Genomic DNA, 19,822 nt, shown 5'->3' on the forward strand with positions numbered 1-19,822 from the left:
CCTGCATTTGGAGATTAGATTTCCAACAGTTATGCTAAAGCAATTGATTTTATGCTACTAACAGTTTATTTTACAGAAGCATGCTCCTCAAGTCAGGGAAGCCATCCGTGTATCAAGCTGTAAACTGTTTGCCCCACAGCTTGAAAAGAATTCTTACTCAGAACTACACAGACAAACAAGAACTGAAAATTATGCCATTGCCCAGGTGTATCAGTTCTTAGCATATTTGCTCTTAAAAATTATATTCAAATTTCATCACAGTAACATTTAAAACTACTACACAAAATCACTGCTTCTTTGAAGCAGATAGACTAAAACAAATGCTTAAAAATAAAAGCCTAATGGCTTTTTAAGGCAATAAAAATTAGAAGCTTTTGGCATGACCTATGATATTTTATTTTTCTATACAGCCTAACAGATCTTCTAGAAATACAAGACTGTCATGTGTGTAAACTGTGACAATTTGGAATGTACAGCACCATATGTTGGGGCCAGGAGTGAGGGGAGAGAGCAGAAAGGCAAAATATAATTTACCTGGGCTTCTCTGACAAGCTGAGAAGAATCAGGAAGGCAGAAACCAATGGGTAATCCAACCTTTGCTGGGGTTTTGAACTTGTCTCCTATCTTAAATGGGACATCATCAAGGTAACTGAAAGGCCCTGAAAACAGAAGCAGAAATTGTATTAAGAAAGAAAACTCCACAACTCACAAGTTTCATGCTTGCAATTCAGAGTCACATTGCTGTATTTGGGAGCTATTTTATCTCTGCTGCAGCATCTACACCAGATAACAACAAGGAAGGAGTTTGAAGCTGTTTGGACCTCAGTGTCTCAGTTTAGATTAGGGAATTTGCTCAGAGTTTGTTTCATTCCTAAATTCTAGCCTGTAAGTGTTAAAAAAAAAAAAAAAAAAGGCAAAGCCCCTCAAAACCTCAATGCACCAGATTTTGACATCAATGCAGCCAGTATCTTAGTTCATTTGTGACAATACTATTCCTACACAACTGGATGCTGAAGCTCTTCTGAACACTGCATTCTATCTCTATAAAAAGATCCATCATTTTTTGTCATATTCCAAACAGGTTTTAAGATTACCCAGCTTTGAGACAACTGAGACAAACTACAATCCAGGTTTTGATATGCAAGTAGTAAGTAACATTTGTACAAAAGTGGTCACAAAAGCAAAGTGATGAACCAAAGCCATTCCACTTTAAATGAAACACACTGAAATACCAAGACTATTTAGCACAAAACCCCTAATTTTTGAAACAAGGCAATCTAACTTTACCAGGCCCTACATCTGTCCTTTGTATCTAGGATGACACTTTTCCTGCAAATTCACATGGAAAAAACACTTAGAGCTCAATCACCTCCAAGCAGCCAGACTGTTGGTGTGTTTTCCTTGAGCTGCAGTGAAGAAGTATGAGAAAACCCAAAATACAAACTAAACAGCTTTTCCATTAACTAAAAGTGGCCTCTTGGATCACTGGTCTAAGATTTTGGAATCACAGGCAAGGTTTCTGGCATGTGTAACAAACTGAGGAGTGCCTCTAGGCCTCACTTGTTACTTCTCCCTGAGTGACACAGATACAGAAAGACATTAGTGGCAATATCTAAGATGGTGTTCAGTGACCAAGCCCTTGCTCAGTGAACTGTGACTTGCTGTTTTCATCTGACCCATTTTTATACTCTGATGGCTGTTAGTACTGTTTGTGTTCCCTCACTGTTGATTCATCTGCAAGCCACAGACTCCAAGAGGCTGAGCAGCTCTCAAAAACAGGAACATCCTGTCAATTTGCAGTTACAGGCTGATGTGCTGTCATTACTTGAGCTCTCATACTCTCATAATGCACACACTGGTTGGCCACAGAGTCCTGCGAGGATACTTTGAAACCATCAGGATGAACAACCTACATCCCACCTGCACCTCCCAGATGAAAAAAAAATGCTCCAGGTAGAATACAATAGTATTTTCAGTGATCCTTACTGGGAATCACACATTCAAGCATTGCACAGCCCAGCATGCAGATAGCACCTCACTGACCAACACTATCACTATTTGCAATACAGCACCCAAATCATACCTGACCTGACAATTTGAGAGCCAGATATGCCAAAGCATTTGCTCATACAGAAGTAACAGCTGTGGCAGCCTCTGCACCCAGAGCAGCAAATCATGGCCAGGTCAGAGACAACCAGATCTGCTGATTGCTGCTACCACATCCTGCTAAGTCCCACTGTCACAAGTCCTGTTCCAAGCCAGATGATCCAAGCACAGCAACATTACCTCTCCACATGGATCTCCAAGCCCAAATTGCTCAGCATGCCAATACTTGTCTTATTAGACCTATTGACAGTATGTAGTGGACACTTTCCCTTGAACACCAACACCTGAAATAGATACCAGCCACAGAGGCTACAAGCACAAACTTTGGTGTTTACATACCAACACTCTTGTTTTACACAGCAAATAAAAAAAACTAAACACACCTAGACTACCTATATTGACAGCTGCCAGCTTAACCCCAGAAGCTTGACTAAGGAATAAAAACCTCCTAGTTTCTCCCCAGTAAACTGATTTTTAAATAACAATTCCTGCTATAACCTCATTGTGAATATAACTATGAGAAAAAGCCCGTAAGCGCATATTAAAAATACATCAAATGGTTTAGGGCATTTGATGGCAAAAAGTCTGATGCAAAAATACTTAGCATTCAGTTTGTTCAGCCCAATCAGAAAAGTACTAGCTTGGTGAAGCTGAAATATTATCCAGAGAGCCAAGAAACCTTTTCTTTTTGTCAACAGATCACACTGAACATACTGAGGAGTAAAGGGTGCAAATTGTTTTAAACAGCACATTCTAAAGCAGTAAGAAAAACCTGCATAAATAAGATATTATGAGAGACATTAAAACAGTCACATATTCAATTGAAGCAATTTAAGTTTTTACCAAACTGTTATTTAGTAAGGCTGTTAGCCACTTCATCCTTGTATCAGATAAAAGCATACTGAGTAATTTCTGAGAATAGGCCTGGTCTCTGACACTGTGCTCTGTACTACATTCCTGGCACAACATACTACACGAGTCAGATTTCTCTCCAGTATAACTCATAGAAGTGTCCTTCAGTTTGGCAGCAAAATGGAAGCACTTCAGAAAAAAAAAAACCCCAAAACAGTTATGAGTTATGAATGGGGAACAGTTTTGAAACCATGTGGAACTTAGTTGCTGGAATTCTCAGAAATCAAGAGTTAAAAACTTTGAAATTGTATAGTGACAGCAATAATACAATGGAAATATTGAAGCACAACACTTGACATAACCCACACAGGAAAAGGGGTTCCTTTCTCTTCACTCCTACCTTGTGTTCCCATCTTCATCTCCATTTGACCACAGTCCTGAGCAACCTGCTCTAGAGGTTACCCTGCCTGAGCAGGGGGCTTGGACATGACAATCTGCAGATGTCCTTGCCAGTCTCAGCCATTCTGTGATTCAGTGACAGCCCTCTGACCTCTAATAAGCAGCTCAACAACAATCACAAGAGATACATCAACTATATTGACCAAGTTCATCAGCCTGCCAGAGACACAGAGCTGAAGGCAGCCATTGGGACGGATGCTCTAAACCAAAACTCACTTAGTGAGATTACTCTTAACAACCCTGGAGAAGACTGAAACAACTGCCCTGCTGATCTCTTAAGACATAATTAAGACAACAGAATTGTTCCACTACTCCTAAGAAACAGTACTCTGATGGTGTGATTAGGAACAGAGGTACACAAAGGAGCAGACAAGTTAACCAAGCAGCTCACAGCACCGTTTGTTTGGATCTTGTTATGTTGAAGCCAGGAGCATGTTCCACCACACCATATCGTTCTGGGAAATATTTAAGACATGCTGAATTCTAGCTCTGAGCAGTGCCTTTGCTAGTCTGGTTAGGCAAGGAGAGAAATAAAAACAGACATGAAAGACAAGCATATTGGAGTGTTCATAGAGACCATATACAGACACAGGAGGAACTGCTAAAGAGCTGGCAGCTATCAAATGAAGAAAACAGTTGTCTTGCAGCAGGGTCACTGGACCACAGCAAAGGAGGAGACCATCTAGAAATGAAGTTTTGGTAGGCTATTTTTATTAATCTTTAGCCATGTATTTAAGTGAGACATTTCTTACTTTGTACTTCAACTTTACACTTGCAAGACTGAATAAAAAGCTCCAGAAAAAATGGAATTCCTCAGGACCCTTTTATTGGAAAAATTATCCAGAAAGATCAAGGCTGAATTTCTAAAAGCAGAAGTTTTCATAGCCTGAAAAGTCATGAGTACTGATTTGAGGAAGCCACATTGCATACAACGAACTGAATATTCCACAGTAATATGAATTACACTGAAATTACACCCCATTTTCGAAAAAATAAGGACATTACAGGCAAATAACTTTTATGATACCAATCACCTGCATGACTTTATGCATCTCATATGTAGATGACAGAAAAATAGAACCTCTTCTTCACTTGCCTTCTGAACCAGATTTAGTCCAATTTAGGAGACAAATTCATGGCTGAGCAAAAATGAAGCAAAATTGAATGTTATACTGAAAGTTGCACTTTCAATTCAACCTCTCATGTGACTTCCACAGGAAGATGCTACAGATCTAGTGTCCACTTCAGCAAACACCAGAGCAGTTCAACCTTGGGGAAGGGGAATGTGTTATTCTGCCATGAAGGAAGAGGGAACAGCCAGAGACTGATTTTCAGTTTAATCAGAGAACAGGCAAACACAGCATCAGCAAGCAACTATGCAAGAAGGAAGCCAAGGCACTTCATTCCTAACAAAAAACTACTCAGAGGCTAAACAGATTCGTCTCTATGGACTGTCTAGGCTAAGATATTAGTCAGCAGCAATAGTAGGATTCATCTTGTTGAAAAGACAAGGATAACAAATTTCACTTACCATGAGAGTCGGATCCCAACTTCTTAGAAGCCATTTAGAACCTGAAAAACATTTTAGAACAGCTTGAACAACTCGATATATGTAGCACAGAGTAAGTCTATGCAGTTCCAGAGTCTTATCTCTAGGTTATGGAACACAATGCAGACAGACACCTGACATGCCTGCTCCCAAGACAGATAAGCAAACGTATTTTTTAGCCTTGAAACCAATTGCGCAGACAAATAACTTAGCCCAGGGTCTGCCAACTGAAATAGCACAATAAACAAGGGGGGGGAAGCCCCAACCGAAAAACCAAAACAGCGAACAGCCAAGACACAACCAGGGTAATCAGGAAGACAAAAGAGTTACAGATCACAGCACTCAGAGGCCCCATGCCCCATGTCCCAGCCCCATGAAGCACACCCTGCCTCCCCTGGCATTAAGAATAGCTCTTCCTACTGGAAATACCACACTGATCCTCTTCAGTTTAATCCCTGCTGCTCTAAAAAGGAATACTACCATAGTGAGTACATAGCCAGTTAGCCAGCATGGCACTTGTCTAGACACCTGGGCGAGGCATAAAACAGGTACACAATAAATGGTACCATGAGGAAGATATTTTGAATATACACAAGAAACCAATGATAACAGGCCTCATCTACTGCCCACAACATTTAGAATTTGGATGCAAATCCTACATGGCCAAGATGTTAAACACAGAAGTGCCTAGCCAGTTTTTAACTAGGCCTGCCTCACAAAAAGAGTTGTTCAAGATAGAATTAGCTGTCATCTAAAACCCTGCTCCAGGATGCTTATGGTACATTCACTAACATGGGTTTTTTGCAAGACTAGAAGTACATCACAAGGTCTATCTCAAGACACCACAGCATAATTCCTTGAGTAACTGAATTTATTTGTAAGTGCTTCTTGTGACATTATGCATGACAATAACTCAGAGCTGCCCTTTGTCTCCGAAGTCCTCCAGCTCACAGACTGAAATGCCCAACAGCTGTTCTTCAAAACCATGGAGGCCTCTGGTACATCCCCACAGGCAGCAGAGTAGAACAACACAGGGCAGATCTAACATTCACACCCATCATTCCCCAGTCAAAGACACTTGGGGCTCACTGTTTCCATTGCAGATTCCAACTGCAAATGTTACATATTGAAGGACGGTGAGGATTACACAGACAGCTTAGCTATTTCCTCCTTGCTGCTGCTGACAGGACTGGGGACAAGAAGAGCCAGTTTCAAGTACTCTAGGAAAGTCTTTTTTGCAGTGCAAAGACCCCTTTCAACATTATGTTGAAATCAACAGGTGAACCAGCCCTGGCTAATGGGAATCCAACACAAAGCTAAAGCCAAAGCTGTATGAATATCACCTGGGTGCAACAAGACTTTGTGAAACACGGTGAGCAGATGCTGGGCCATGGGGAAGTGAGTCATGCTGGGCAAGTCCAGGTGCACACTGCACATAAAAGCTGTGTGTCACCCTGCTTGGTGTTTGTTAGGTTCTCTTCATAACTCACCAACCTCTCTCAGCAGTGCTGAAACTACTCCACTAAGCCAGAAAACTGGTTCTGGCACCTGGTTCTCAGAAGCAAACAAACCATTAAGGCTTCAAAGACAGAAAGAAAAGGAGCCGAAACAGTGCCAAGCCTGCCATCCGAGGAAGGATGTCAAGGGCAAAGCCACCAGACCACCCAGTAGAGCTGCATGTCAACCACTGGAGCTGAATGAGCCTTACTGGTCCCAGTGCCCAGACTACAGACAACAGCACATGAAACAGCTGCACTTTCAGACCCAGGTCTCACTGCCAGACACACTGCTGTGTTGCTAGTTCCTCTAAGTGAGAGTAGCAATTAAGAAATCAACCGGATTTGTTGTTATTGAAAAAGCCAGGTGACATGTAAAATCATACAGCCTTCACATCCTCACCTGTCCTCTCTTTGTCACAGAAGGCTGTGTGGCACTGTGTGCAAGCACTGCCCACTATCCACTGAACTTGGGACAAAGTCTCTACACACTTCTTTTAATTTCTCCAAGTTCTTTTATCTAGTTACTACCTCAGACTGAAAAGCAAGTAGTACCTTTTTATAGGATTTACAAAACTTCTGATTAGAGGAAGTAACCTCCTCACTTTGCCAACTTAACTTGATAAGGGGGTTTTCTCAAGGCAGCACAAGTTACTAGAGGTTACTTCTCCAGAGATGTGAGTGGCAATGCATAAATCCCAACAAGCCAAAACTGCACATCCAGCTTCCAAGGAGTTTTGCAGTAGCCTATCCCTCTGTAGCTGCATAAAGTCTCAGTGTCAAAATACCCCACATAAGCAATATGTATCTTGCTTTTGATGCCAATCCTGTAGTAAAATCCTCATGCTGACCTGGTGTCTGCATTAACTCCAAGGTGCAGTGGAAAAATAATTCCTCTGCCACATACAACACCTTACTTAACTACAGAACTAGCTAAGGCACATCAGCAGCAAGCTAGTCATCAAATGGATCATTTCCAGAGCCAGTCACTTTAGATTCGGGTAGCATTTGAGTTTATATCACACAGGCTCTTGCTGATGCACTCTGGGTGTGCACTTACTAAGACACCATTACTTCAGAAGGCACTTGTCAGCAAACAAAACTGTTAAGCAAAATACACAGTTAACACGAGAACAGGCTGCCAGCCACATTTCATCACCCCTTTCCCAATGAAGGTTTAATCAAAATAGAGTCTTGTGCCTAATCAGATTTGACAGGCTGTTCAGGGACCACTGTTAGAAGCATGTTGCTGTTGATCTGTCGTCCTGGCTGGGAAAACAGTATTTGAATCCAGTTAGGTGGTTAGTCATGTTGTTACTATGATTCTGGGCATTATGTAACATTAATTACACTGTGCAGTAAAGGTCTGGTTACTTTTGTTACCACTCATTTTGAAATTTAATTTGAACTTTGGACTGCTTCCAAAGCTTTATTCCAAACTAGATGACGGACAAGCACAGCCCTACCACTGTCCCCTTTGATCTCCAGACTCCAGAAAAAGATGCTGAAGGGCATTGGTGGTAACAGCACATGGTCGCATGGATTTTGGCCTGACACATTACTGCACATTGTAAATTGACAAAGGACATACAAACTTCTTCAACACCCTTCCTTCTCTAGAGGAACCAGTTAGTTGCATAGTATTACAGGGTGTTCTTACCACCTCCTACAAGCTCTCTTCTATAAACCAAGACCTTCCTAGCCTCAGTCCCTCATTCTTGGTTCTGGCCAACTCTCCACAGACAAGATCAGGACTACAAGGGCCTAAAAGTTATAAGGAGCTGAAGCAACCTGATGTGAACTCTTCCCATCTGTATCATTTTTCACTTACTAACACTGAGGCAGTGGGTCAGCATTCTTAAAACCAGCCAGTCAGAGGAACATGGCATAGCAGAGCCCAGGATGAGGGCAGAGGACTTCAGAATGATCATGATGGAAGGGGATGGGGGACAGGGAAACAAGCACAACAACAAACAACACCACAAAGATGGAGAAACAGAAATGAAAAGGCAAAACTGATGACAGGAACAACTGGCACAGAGAGGTGACAAGCTGGAAGAGCTTGAAGAGACAGAAGTGACCATGGCAATTCACTGAGCATGTCATCACTTAAACCTGAATGACATTTAGTTGTGTGACAGACAAGGAGAACACAGAAAAGCATGACTTGGTGCAGGAAAGCAATGCCAAAGGGAGAGTCTCATCAAGAGAAGAGAACAAAAAAATTATTAGGAAGACTGACTCATGAGGACCTTCTGGGAAGTTGGGGTGTTTTACTGGTATTATTTCAATGTTTCTTCTACTTTCCCTTAAGTTTATATCTTCATTCTTTTTCTTCTGAAGGAGTTCTGACTAGACAACTAGGAAGCATCCTGCTACTAAAGATACCTATAATTGCTTTATTTATGATAATTCAAACCAATTTAACTATTTGCCAAGAAGAGCTGGACTCTTGCTGCTATATTCCTGAGTCTGGGGTGCAAACATGTCTAGATTCCAGACCATGTCAATTCCCTGAAGTAACTCCCACCTAAAATTCAGCTAAATGAAAAATGAAGGGTGAAAGGGTTATGGGTGAAAGGAAACTAAAATGCCTCGAATTATCAACCATAATCAAATCAGCACATCTGTGATTTTCAGAGAAAGAGACCTGATCTTACAATTCCATTTTACCTGCTAATACACATTGTGTAGTCTACACACTACTAAGGATGCACCATTCAGTCTGAAAACTACAAAAACAAAAGGCTGAAAAAGTAATAATTTTTTTCCTGCCTCTATTACATTCATGAGCTACTACTGATTTTACAGTAAAGAAAAGAGAAAAAGTGAAAATCACTTTGATTCAAGTGATTGGTTTCTAATGGTCACAGGTGTTCAAAGTTTAGACAATGTTTTCAGTTTTCACTGTAGCTACTTGTTTCAGTTCCAGTGAAGGGCTATAACCAACATCAAGATTCTATACACAGCCTCAAACAGCAAAAATAGAAGTCAACAGTGTCTGTTGCTAAGACAAAAGTTAAGTTTCTCATATCAAAGCTTCCCATCTACTACTTCTAGCGTCTTCAACCACTGCTACACAGCTCAGATCTCTTACAACTTCTCTCAGCAAAAAGCTGATCAGTTCACTGCAGTACAAAACAGATTCCATGCTCATTTACTGCAGTATCCAAATAGATTACATCACCCCAAAACTTGCAGCAACTGCTTCTGCTTTGTACCTGTAACAGTTCTGCAAACAAGAGCACATGGAGGTACTCCCCTCACAATAAAGCACAATGATGTTGAGTCACTGGTAACAGCTCTTTGGATTCTTTGGATAAAGCTGTAAAACTACATCTGACGTGTTGCAACTACATGCCCACAAAACTTCCCCCCCCCCCCCCCCCCAAAAAAAACCCCAAACCAAACAAAACAACAATAAAAAAAAAAACCAAATCAAAAAGCCCCAACACCCCCAAACCAAAAACCCACAAAGGAAAGAAAAAAACCCATCTCTTTCACTAGTCCTAGCAGAAAAGTAAGTTCTAACTTTATCTACATTAACTCCTCTTAAGTGCTACCACAGTCCAGAAGATAAGGTAAATTAAGGTTCTTGGTCAATTTTGAGATTGACAAGAACAAACCAAACCCTCCTTGAAGCCAACAGTCTTATGGAGTTGCTATCCAGTTTTCAAGGGACACCAGTTAAAACAAATCTAATGATGTCTTCATTTTATGGGATACAAATACAAGTGGTCATCCTACATTTAACCATTCAGAGTAGGGCTTACACTGACAACAGGGGGCTGAGGGAGGAAAGTGTGACGTATCCCTGCTGCATACATATCCCATGGATCAACAGTCCAATCAGCTGTGATGAGAGATCTGAAGAACAGCCTGTAACATCAAACTAATGCAGTTTGTTATTACTAGTGTGATGATTGAGGGGCAGAAGTACAAGGACAAATAAACTGGCACTTTCTAAAGCATTTTTCAAATACATGACTAGGAAGGACAGGGAGGAAAGACCTTGAAGAGCAAGACTGTGTGCAGATCATATTACTGGATTACAAGACAACACTAATGATGGTCACAATATCCATTATGAGGCTTTTCATGCAGATGTTTGATTGCATTTTCCTAGCAGTGATAAACATCAGGAGACACTGATTCTTCAAACTGCGCTATTGCTTAACATGACATAGTGGGCCATTAGCCTTCTGCTTCAGGACCTCTCTGCTGGTGGCTTCCACATGCTGTCAGAGAGGCATGGCATCTCTCTGTCATTCCACATGGATTCACAACACTAACATCAGACACCTGCAGTTCCAGTTATCCTCATGTCGTGTCCCACTTTGTTCATTAAAGATGCTGCACTTGTTACAAGCACATACTGGTTAAGGATTTAAGGTTCATAACTGATAACAGACAGCTCTATTCCTCCTTTAAGATCCTGACTATGTATTTGAAACATAAGGTAATTTGCCATACACTTCACCCAGAAATCAGGAACAACTCTACAATGGCTGTGGAAATGAAGTACGCTAACATTCCCATTTTTTAGTCACTCAGTGACTTACCAGCCATACAGGTTTCCAATGCAGTTGAAGTTTATACACCACATAAACCTCTAGAAATACAAGTTTCACAGGCAACAGCACAAGGAAACAGAAAAGTACTTACAGGCAGCCCTGTGGTCAAAGCAGATCAGTACAAGCTTTTCCTTTGGCCAGACGCTGACATGCCAAACAACAGCATGGAAGATGCACCTATTCTAAATTCACATTTAACTGTGGCAGCAAATGGGTGACCTTTTTAAAAAGGACTCTTTCCAGAAAACTCAGTCCTGTTTCAAGAGAAAACCATCTGCAACAAACATCTAAGGCTGGACTGACTTCCAAACTCTGGAAACTTGGGCACAGTGCAGGTTCTATCAGCTCCAAGAGCAGATGAAGATCTTAGTGTGCAGTTTAGTGATTTTTAAGTTATTTAAAGATCATGTAAACAGAACAGCTCAGAGAAAAACAGATGTATTTGCTTCTTTTTTTTTTTTGACTTCAAGGTCAGCTTCACTAATCTACAAAGTACAATACCACTGAAAAAAAAAGAATGGTAAATGAGAAATAGAGCACTAACTTCCCCTCCTTGAGGCACAAAAGATGCAATACAAATTTGAGAGATAAATCACAGCAAAAAATATAAATGTGCCATGCAATTCCCACATTCTAGGAAAAGAGTGAAAAAGATGACCCAGGACTCATACCAGCAACGAGGGCGGGTATAATAATCTCAATGCAGTAATGAAACAAGTCCCAAATTTGATGAGCAGAGCAACTGTTTTTAACAGCTATTTTCCTATAACTAAAGTTTGGATTGGAAATATATACTAGTTTTGAGAGTTTGAAACAGTCAGATGGTAAGCATCTGGTAACTATCAACAAATTTAGCTACTTCATCTTAATTACCATAAGATTTCATACTACTACAAAAGAGTCATATTTCTCTAAGCAATCTTAGCACTAACTGGAGCCAGGCATATGCATTAACTTTCCTCGTTAATCACAGCACTTTAGAATAAAGCTAATATTTCAACACAACCCTTCTTGAGTGAGGGAGACTGCTAATTGCTAGTTTCAACAACAAAATAGCCTACTTACTCTGTTCTTTTGGTAATGACGCAGGAAAAAGCAGAGGAATATCCTGCACATTTAGAATGTATGCCTGGAACCCAGAATATCCCAAACTAATTAATATAATGCTCTATTTGTTGCAATGGTACTTCAATATGTAACAAGCTGATTCTGAAGTACTTGAGTATTATTAATACTTCAGACTTGTCCCAGTTATGAATGAGAGCTAGAGAGACACTCTCAAAATGCTGTCAGCACAACAGAGTAAAACAGCTTTTAATCCATTAATCACAACACCCCCTTTTTAATTCAAAAATAACAGCATCTGTGCAGTTTCAAGCTTTTCGTTCTTACGCTCTTTAACCAAGAGAGGTAACAGGTAGCTGATCTGGTATTACTTAGAAATAAGTTCAGCTCTGTTGACCATACCAGGACCTACTCCCAATACCGACACAAAAACTCAAACTATTTTGGTACAGAAAGCAATTTGTATTCATTCATTTTCAATATTTATTTATTTATTAACCAAAACTTAATGCATTTAAAAACATTACAACAATTAAATGACTATGTAAAAAATCCATTTCAAAGAAAGCCGTAAGGTTGCCATCTTTTCCTTGTAAAAGCTCAGAAGAGAAATGATAGCATTTGTTTATAATTATAGTTTTGGTTATAAATTTTGTGAAATAATAACACTTACAGAATTACTTTAACAAAGCAGACAAAAAAAAAATCTATCAAGATATCAACTTGGACAAAAGTTTTTAAATGGAAAAATAAAATCTGCCAGCAGGTCAAACATCACTTGCTATTCCATGTACTGGATGTCAGCCAAAATATGCGCCTCTTGCACTGTACTAGAATAATGAGAACACTGTTATACTACTAGAGATGCATCAATTTTTCCTTTTATACTTGGGTCACATGCACTACCCACTCTCACCACACACTTAATATTTTCCTTGCAAAATTCAGTGTGGCACTGATAGAAAAAAAACTACCTGTTACATTAACTATGCCACCTCCAAACAACCCTGCCTGCCCTGCAGCAAGCAGGCTGAAACCTTGATATTTGGTGTGGGAGCCACTGTTTCATACCCTGATTGCACACTCAGCCCAAGCAGTTTCAATACACATCAGGCCAACAACAGCCTTCTCCCACTCCCGACAGGATCTCTCCCATCATGTGGTTAAAACTGCTGAACTATTCCTGTCATCTGATGTCCTTGTTTCCCACTAAAACATTTCATTTTTCTCAACTAAAAGAGCCACATTCTAAGAATATAAATTCCCTGCAAACTCACTTCATTCCTTCATGGAACGTTTTGGGTTGGAAGGGACGAACCTTCAAAGATCATCTAGTCCACACATTCTGTCACATAGCCAAGGGTATCTTTTTTGACCAGGTTTCTCAAAGCCCCATCCAGCCCGGCCTGGAACACCTCCAGGGATGAGCTACCTACAACTTCCCAGGGCAACCTGTTCAGGTCCTCACCACCCTCATTTATTCCTTATGTTCACTCTCAATCTTCCCTCTTTTCAGTTTCATCTTTCAGTGTTGCTATTTTCCAAGAAACACTCAAATTCACCATAAATTAATCTTTCTCCAAATATACACTTTGAGATACATGGAAGGAAAAGCCCTAAACACTTCATACTCTTGAAGCAACTAGGAGGTAACAGGATACCTGGAAAAGTGTGGTCTCCAAAACACTCTTCTGTGAAGTGACAACAAACCCACACTATCTTAAATCTCACTGATTCTCAAAACATACCTCATGGGGCTTGGTTTGCCTTGCTTTGACAGTGCTAATGTGAGAAACCTGAACTGCATCTTAGATGCCACAGGTGTGACATTCTTCACAATCTTATTTGACTTTTTCTGGGGTTTATGCATTTTCTTCAACACACCAACATGTCACTGGTACAGCCTCAGCTTCCAACACCAACTCATTCTGTCCTTAATTCATGTGTCACTCCTATTTAGGCATCTGTCTTCATCCAACCCATCTTATTAAGACTGAGACAAGAAAATAAGCATAGACAGAAGTAAACATCTGAAAAAATGCCAAGTTTTGCTGCACTGAAGGATGAAACTCAAAGACCAGAAAAAACCAAACCCTTATCACTCTTCAAGATGAACACTCACTTCAGCTACTGTGTTACATTCACTGAGCTGAGGCCGCCTCAGGGACATACTGCTTACCTGACCAACTCAACAGAACAAAGAAGTCAAACTAACATTAAAAAATGTATCAAGCAAATGAAAAGATGGTCCCATTGCAGTAATGCCCAAGAACCAATCTTGTTTCATCTCTAGGCATAGTAACAGTCCATCCTGCTTTGAAGTTTTCTCACTCAGTCCAAACAGGACTGAACAACTGCATTAGAAAGACGACCTAGATGGGAAATACTATGGGTAGACAACACCAAATTAAATTCACTACTAGAAGTCATGTTTTAAGATGAAAAAATTTCACTTGTTTTAATTAACATGGAACTGGTGCATAACAGAGCATTAAGAGCAGGAAACTGATTTAAAGTGAATAGTAACTTCTTAATTATTTCTTGCACTGGCTTGTTAACTTTAAAAGAGGCTGGAACTGCTACAAAGATGATGTTCTGCCCTTTAAAAACACATAGTAATAGAAGCATCATTACCAGCTATCAAAAAAATAAATGCTCTGTATATGAAAACGGCAGCAGACACTTCAACAGCTCAGCAAACTGGTGGTACCCACACTGGGTATACTTCTGAAACTGAAGTAATTTGGAACACAGGAAGGTAAGCTGCCTTGAGCAAGCTTGTCTAGCATAGAAAAGTAAAAAATTATCTTTGAGCAGTGAAGTGAAACTGGAATTGCCCTCAGCTATAGTGGATCTATTCCAAAACAAGACTATGATAAGTAAATTAGCTGCTTGCTGTGTTTTATATTAGAAAACTTCATCGGCCCACACTACCTGAGGGCAGCATACTCAGTCCTGAGCAGAAACATCTTCCTTGCAATCTCTTAATTTTGTAGTTCTCAAGTAGCAAATGCCCCGCTATTAGGGGCTGCTTAAATGGAAATATGGTTCAGCCTGTAATCCAATAACAGATTGAAAAGTTCAGGAAAGGAAGAGGGAACAGAGAGAAAGACTGTACACATGTTAAACAAGGTTAACTCTATGTGTGCAACTGCTGCAGCTGAGGTTAGTAGCAGTGAAGATACACAAACACGCAGACAATCCTCACCCTCTGAGAAGGAAAGCACAGCAACTACTCAATCCTTGAGATGTAACTTTCAAGGATGCTCCAGCTGCTACACTCACCTTCACATAATGCTTCAGAAAGTCTTTCTATACCGCAGGTGCCATTCCTCCCTTCCTGCCACATTCACACAAGATGATCAGTAGGTCCCTAAACATCATAAAATAATCTCCTCACCTACCTACCTTAATTCCTACTGTTTCCATTTAAAATTAGTTTTAAGATTTAAATTTCCTCACTTAAAACAAACTGAAAGGGTGTGCTTTCTCTGTGTAAGACAACAAGTCTGCACTCCCAGCACTGCAATCCTACACTTGCACTTAATGTTTGGGCAGGTAAGTTTAAGGAGTAGTGTAAAAGTCTGCACTTAGAGAGTGAACTTTCTATCACAAATGCACAGAACAAAATCCACAGACTTGCAAGGTAGTAGGAGTGACACACACACACACAATTACAAGCCTCCCAACAGTAAGGGCATAAGGATACTGAACTTTTGGTGCTCAAGTAGAATGGAAAATAGAAAAGAAACCAAAGACATGGAAAGACACTGCTTTCAGATGAAATCTAGAAACCTACAGGATATTTGTAATGCTGGGAATTACAAACTTCTCATTCATTTCTTTCCCCTGAGGGGAAAGTAGTTTTGCTGAAATTCCCCTATACCCTCAGCACTGCCTAGATCTTATATGAAACTCCAGAATACTTGTCAAGGCACTTAACCAGCAGTGACACCGTCCCTCTTCTGCAGGTATGAGGAATAAGACACAAAGCTGAAGCAGTTTGCCCACAGTCATCCAGCTCAGCCAGCAGCAAAGTCAGAACAAAACCTGTGTTTTCCAAATCCCAAACTCACACCTACCTCAGGAATCTCACTGCAGTCTCTCAACTTTGGAACAGTATCTATTCCCTACCAAGTTACTCCTATTCAGTCTTTTTCATCTTACTATAAAAGCCCTCTGGATTTGAGTATGAAATTTGGTGTAGTCCAAACTTTATTTCTAGGTTACTACTTCAAATTAATTTAAGTCTGTAATTTTGTTATATACTATATATCCTGTCTCACTTAGTGGTATATACTTTTTCCCTGCACATCAGGAAGTTCTTCAGCAGATATAGGAATGAATGTAAGCCCCAGAACACTTAAAGCAATGAATAACTAAACAGAAATGGCTCATTTTATGTGCAAAAAGAAACCTTCAGAGATGCATTAGCTTAATTTTCTCAGGACATTTTGACAGATCTGACTCAGCTTCAGCAATCTAGCCTTACTTTTTTTTATAACTAGACCAGAGTAGGTTGCTGGATGAAGTTGCCCCATGGCCACCCAAGGGTCATCCCACAGATTTTCCTCTCTAAACATTTAAGGTTGGCAAGAACACAGGACTGCTGACAGCACAGAGATCTCTCTCAGTGGACCATCGTAATAATCATGACAAGGTAGCAAGATGATTTCTGTTTTTCAGAAGCAAAGTGGTAAGACTGTGGGCTGACCATTCCTCCTCTGAGAAATCAGATTTTCTCCTGTAACCTGAGAATCAGGCCCAGCCTGCCTCTCTCATAAACCCACATGTCTGATTCAATCCATCTTACTTTAGGAAATTAATCCAATGCTACCTAACGACAGAATATGAGTATCACATTTAGATCAACATCAATTTACAGGAGAAATTTGCCTTGAATGAACATTGGCATAAATTGGATACACACCTTCTCTCCCAGCTTGAAGGCAAAGTGAGAAAACCTTTTACATTACTCGGCAGAACCAATTTATCCAGAGTACAGCCAGATTGCCTGCACTAAACATGGTTATATTTCAACTGTTCATCTCCAGTATCGTAACACATACAGAACACCCCATAGACAGGCAGACCTTCAGAAGTGTACAATAACTGTGTATGCAATATGGGAGCTCAGTATGAACAGGGTGACATTACCACACCACAAAAACAGCCATCACAGTCATTTTGCCAACCAAATGTGTTTCCAGAGTCCACCCCCAGCTCCAAAAGCAGCTCAGACCACCTCGCCATTCAAGCCAAAATCAACTTCTCCACCTTTGTCTTCCTTCATTTATCTTTCATCTTATAATATAATTGTGGATTCTGTAAACTGCATTTTTTTAAGGCTTTTTAAGTTAAGACCTTCATACAGATGAGATTACAGACCATAAGAGTATTACTTTTACATTTATACTTGAATTTGATAGCTCTCCCTTTGCTTACAAACTCAGAAATATTCAACAGTGTTAGCTAAAAGCAACAAACTTTTTACTGTCTTTTCTCGCATTTTCTTTGCAAAAAAGACGTTAAATTACTAAGCACTGAAATTCAGTGATCTAAGACTGTTTAAGACTTCCAGGTAAGTAAACAGAAATATGTACTAGGCTCCCTCCCAAAAGCAAGAATGAAGCCTAAAACTACAGGTACTATTTTTTCCCCCTCCTCCTTAATAAAGAATATAAAGGTACTTTCTGGAAACACTTCTTTTGTATATTGTTACAAACACAGCAAGCAAAATGAAACTCAATAATCCTTCAGCTATTTTCTACCAAGAAGTCACATAAACTGGCAACAAACTGCTTGTGGTGATACAATACTTAATTAAAAGATTAAGAACACATTCTTTCCTCAGAGGTTATGCAGCATAAAGCTTTTCTGCCCTTTTTCACCAAACATAGTTTTATTCCAGATGATTAATGGTGATTTTATTCAAGAGTCCCTTCCCTCCTACACATGCCTCCTATATTTCTACGTCAAATTATTACACACTACTATGCAAGGACACCACATGATGGTATGAGTCATTAGGGTGGAACCCAGTGTGGCTTTGCTGTATCACAAAAGTAAACATTTAAAGTTTTAAAAAGTACTTCTGAGAGTGTTAATAAACTAGGAATCTAGTTTTATTTTAATACTCAGAATTGATGAGGTGCATCAAACACATAAGCACTTCCCTGTGTCTAAATTACGCATGGAGCTAAAACATGACACAGCACAACTGGTAACAGGCACCCTTTGAAACATATCCTCCCAAAACCAGAGAATAAATCTCACCACTTATTTCAGTCATGGCTTTCTCTGCTGCTAGCATAGAGATGTCAGATGGTGCAAGCACAAACATATACATAAGGAAGGGGCTTAAAAATAAAATCTTTCACATAATCTAGGAGATACTTACCAAAAATGCTGAGCTCCAGCAACACAGACCAGACAAGAGCTCACAACTCTTTACTACTACTTTCCACTATACCAAGAACCAACAGCTAAGTACATAAAGTATACTGACATGCTGCAGATTGTCCTCCAGATGAAGAACTTACTACATCTTGAATAGCACTCACTTTCTTCTGATTTAAAATGTTACTCTCACGTAAGACTTTGACACAAAATGCAGCTGAGAAAATACAAGCCCAGTCAGTTACAAACTGTAATGCTGCTAAATGCAACATGGCATTTTGAACAAATCTGCTTTTCTTCTAGAAGGGATGATTTAAGCCTAAATCAGAGCAATGATATTATGTTCCCCTTCTGATATAATTCTGTGTTTCAAGTACATTGCAAGCTTAAGGGATTCTGGAAAGACCTTGGAGCTTTCAAAAATTAAAAAAACACAAACCAAACCGAGTCTGGGCATACAATCTGTCCTTTAAAAGTTTCCCATCCACAGGAAAGACAGCATTTCTTAACATTTAAGAAAAAAGCCTTTGCACACAAGGACGTGGAATAAACCTCATGACTTGAGAGAGGGAAAGCCTCCAGTGCTTAGGTTCTGATGGTGACCTCAGCACAAGACTACACTGACTGCAAAAGGTCATTAGGGACACAGAACACGAGCTTATTCAAACCAAGTCAGAGGGTCAAAGCATTAAGCAATGCACTTGCATACCAGAGAGGATTACCTACCTAAGCAGCTAACACACAACAACTGTGAGCTCAGGCTTGTATCGATCAACTGCACTAATCCCAAGGGTCGATTGCAGAGTGGTACATGCTGCAAGATCAATAGCCTTGCTTTCCCAGTTGACAGAGTAAGCATACACAATGCAGGGAAGAGAAACAAACCTTTGATGCATCCTAGAAGGCCTACTTTTTCAAATAAGAAAACTATTTATAAATTGTAAACAAACCTTCTTTGCCTTTCCTTCAAAGAACTGTTTTCATGAACAGCTTCAGAGCTTTCCAATTATGGCTCCACTAGACCTTCCTTATGCTGACATTGATCTGAATTGCACTGATCAATTTTAAATAGATAATTTAAAATTGACGGCTGAAACTCTGGAATTCATGATTGAAGAGACTGGGAGTGATTATGCTAGAAACAAAACACCAGAGAAGGTTGGACAAAGTTCCATGTAATAAGAAAAACTAAATTTCTCACAGATCAAATTATCAAAATATTCAACCCAGCATCAACTGCAAAATACAGGAACAGACTGCTGTTAAAAACTCATTATAGAGAGACTGGATATGGACAACAATTATCAATTAAACAAATTATC

At 39.9% G+C, this 19,822-nt stretch overlaps 1 protein-coding gene across 3 annotated transcripts in view; it reads right to left on the reverse strand.

The window, feature by feature from the left end:
* The window catches only part of UBAP1 (ubiquitin associated protein 1), a 33,854-nt gene that overhangs the window by 11,384 nt on the left and 2,648 nt on the right, over positions 1-19,822 (reverse strand). For all 3 annotated transcript variants that reach the window (XM_048291398.1, XM_048291396.1, XM_048291397.1), the window contains exons 2-3: positions 4,949-4,989; positions 535-659 (exon numbers count right to left, since the gene is read on the reverse strand). In XM_048291398.1, the coding sequence (XP_048147355.1) occupies positions 535-659; positions 4,949-4,982 (159 nt within the window). In that variant the 5' untranslated portion in view covers positions 4,983-4,989. The remainder of the gene's footprint in view (positions 1-534; positions 660-4,948; positions 4,990-19,822) is intronic.

Source organism: Corvus hawaiiensis, chromosome Z (genome assembly GCF_020740725.1).
Source record: "Corvus hawaiiensis isolate bCorHaw1 chromosome Z, bCorHaw1.pri.cur, whole genome shotgun sequence".
In the NCBI taxonomy this organism is placed as follows: Eukaryota; Metazoa; Chordata; class Aves; order Passeriformes; family Corvidae; genus Corvus; species Corvus hawaiiensis.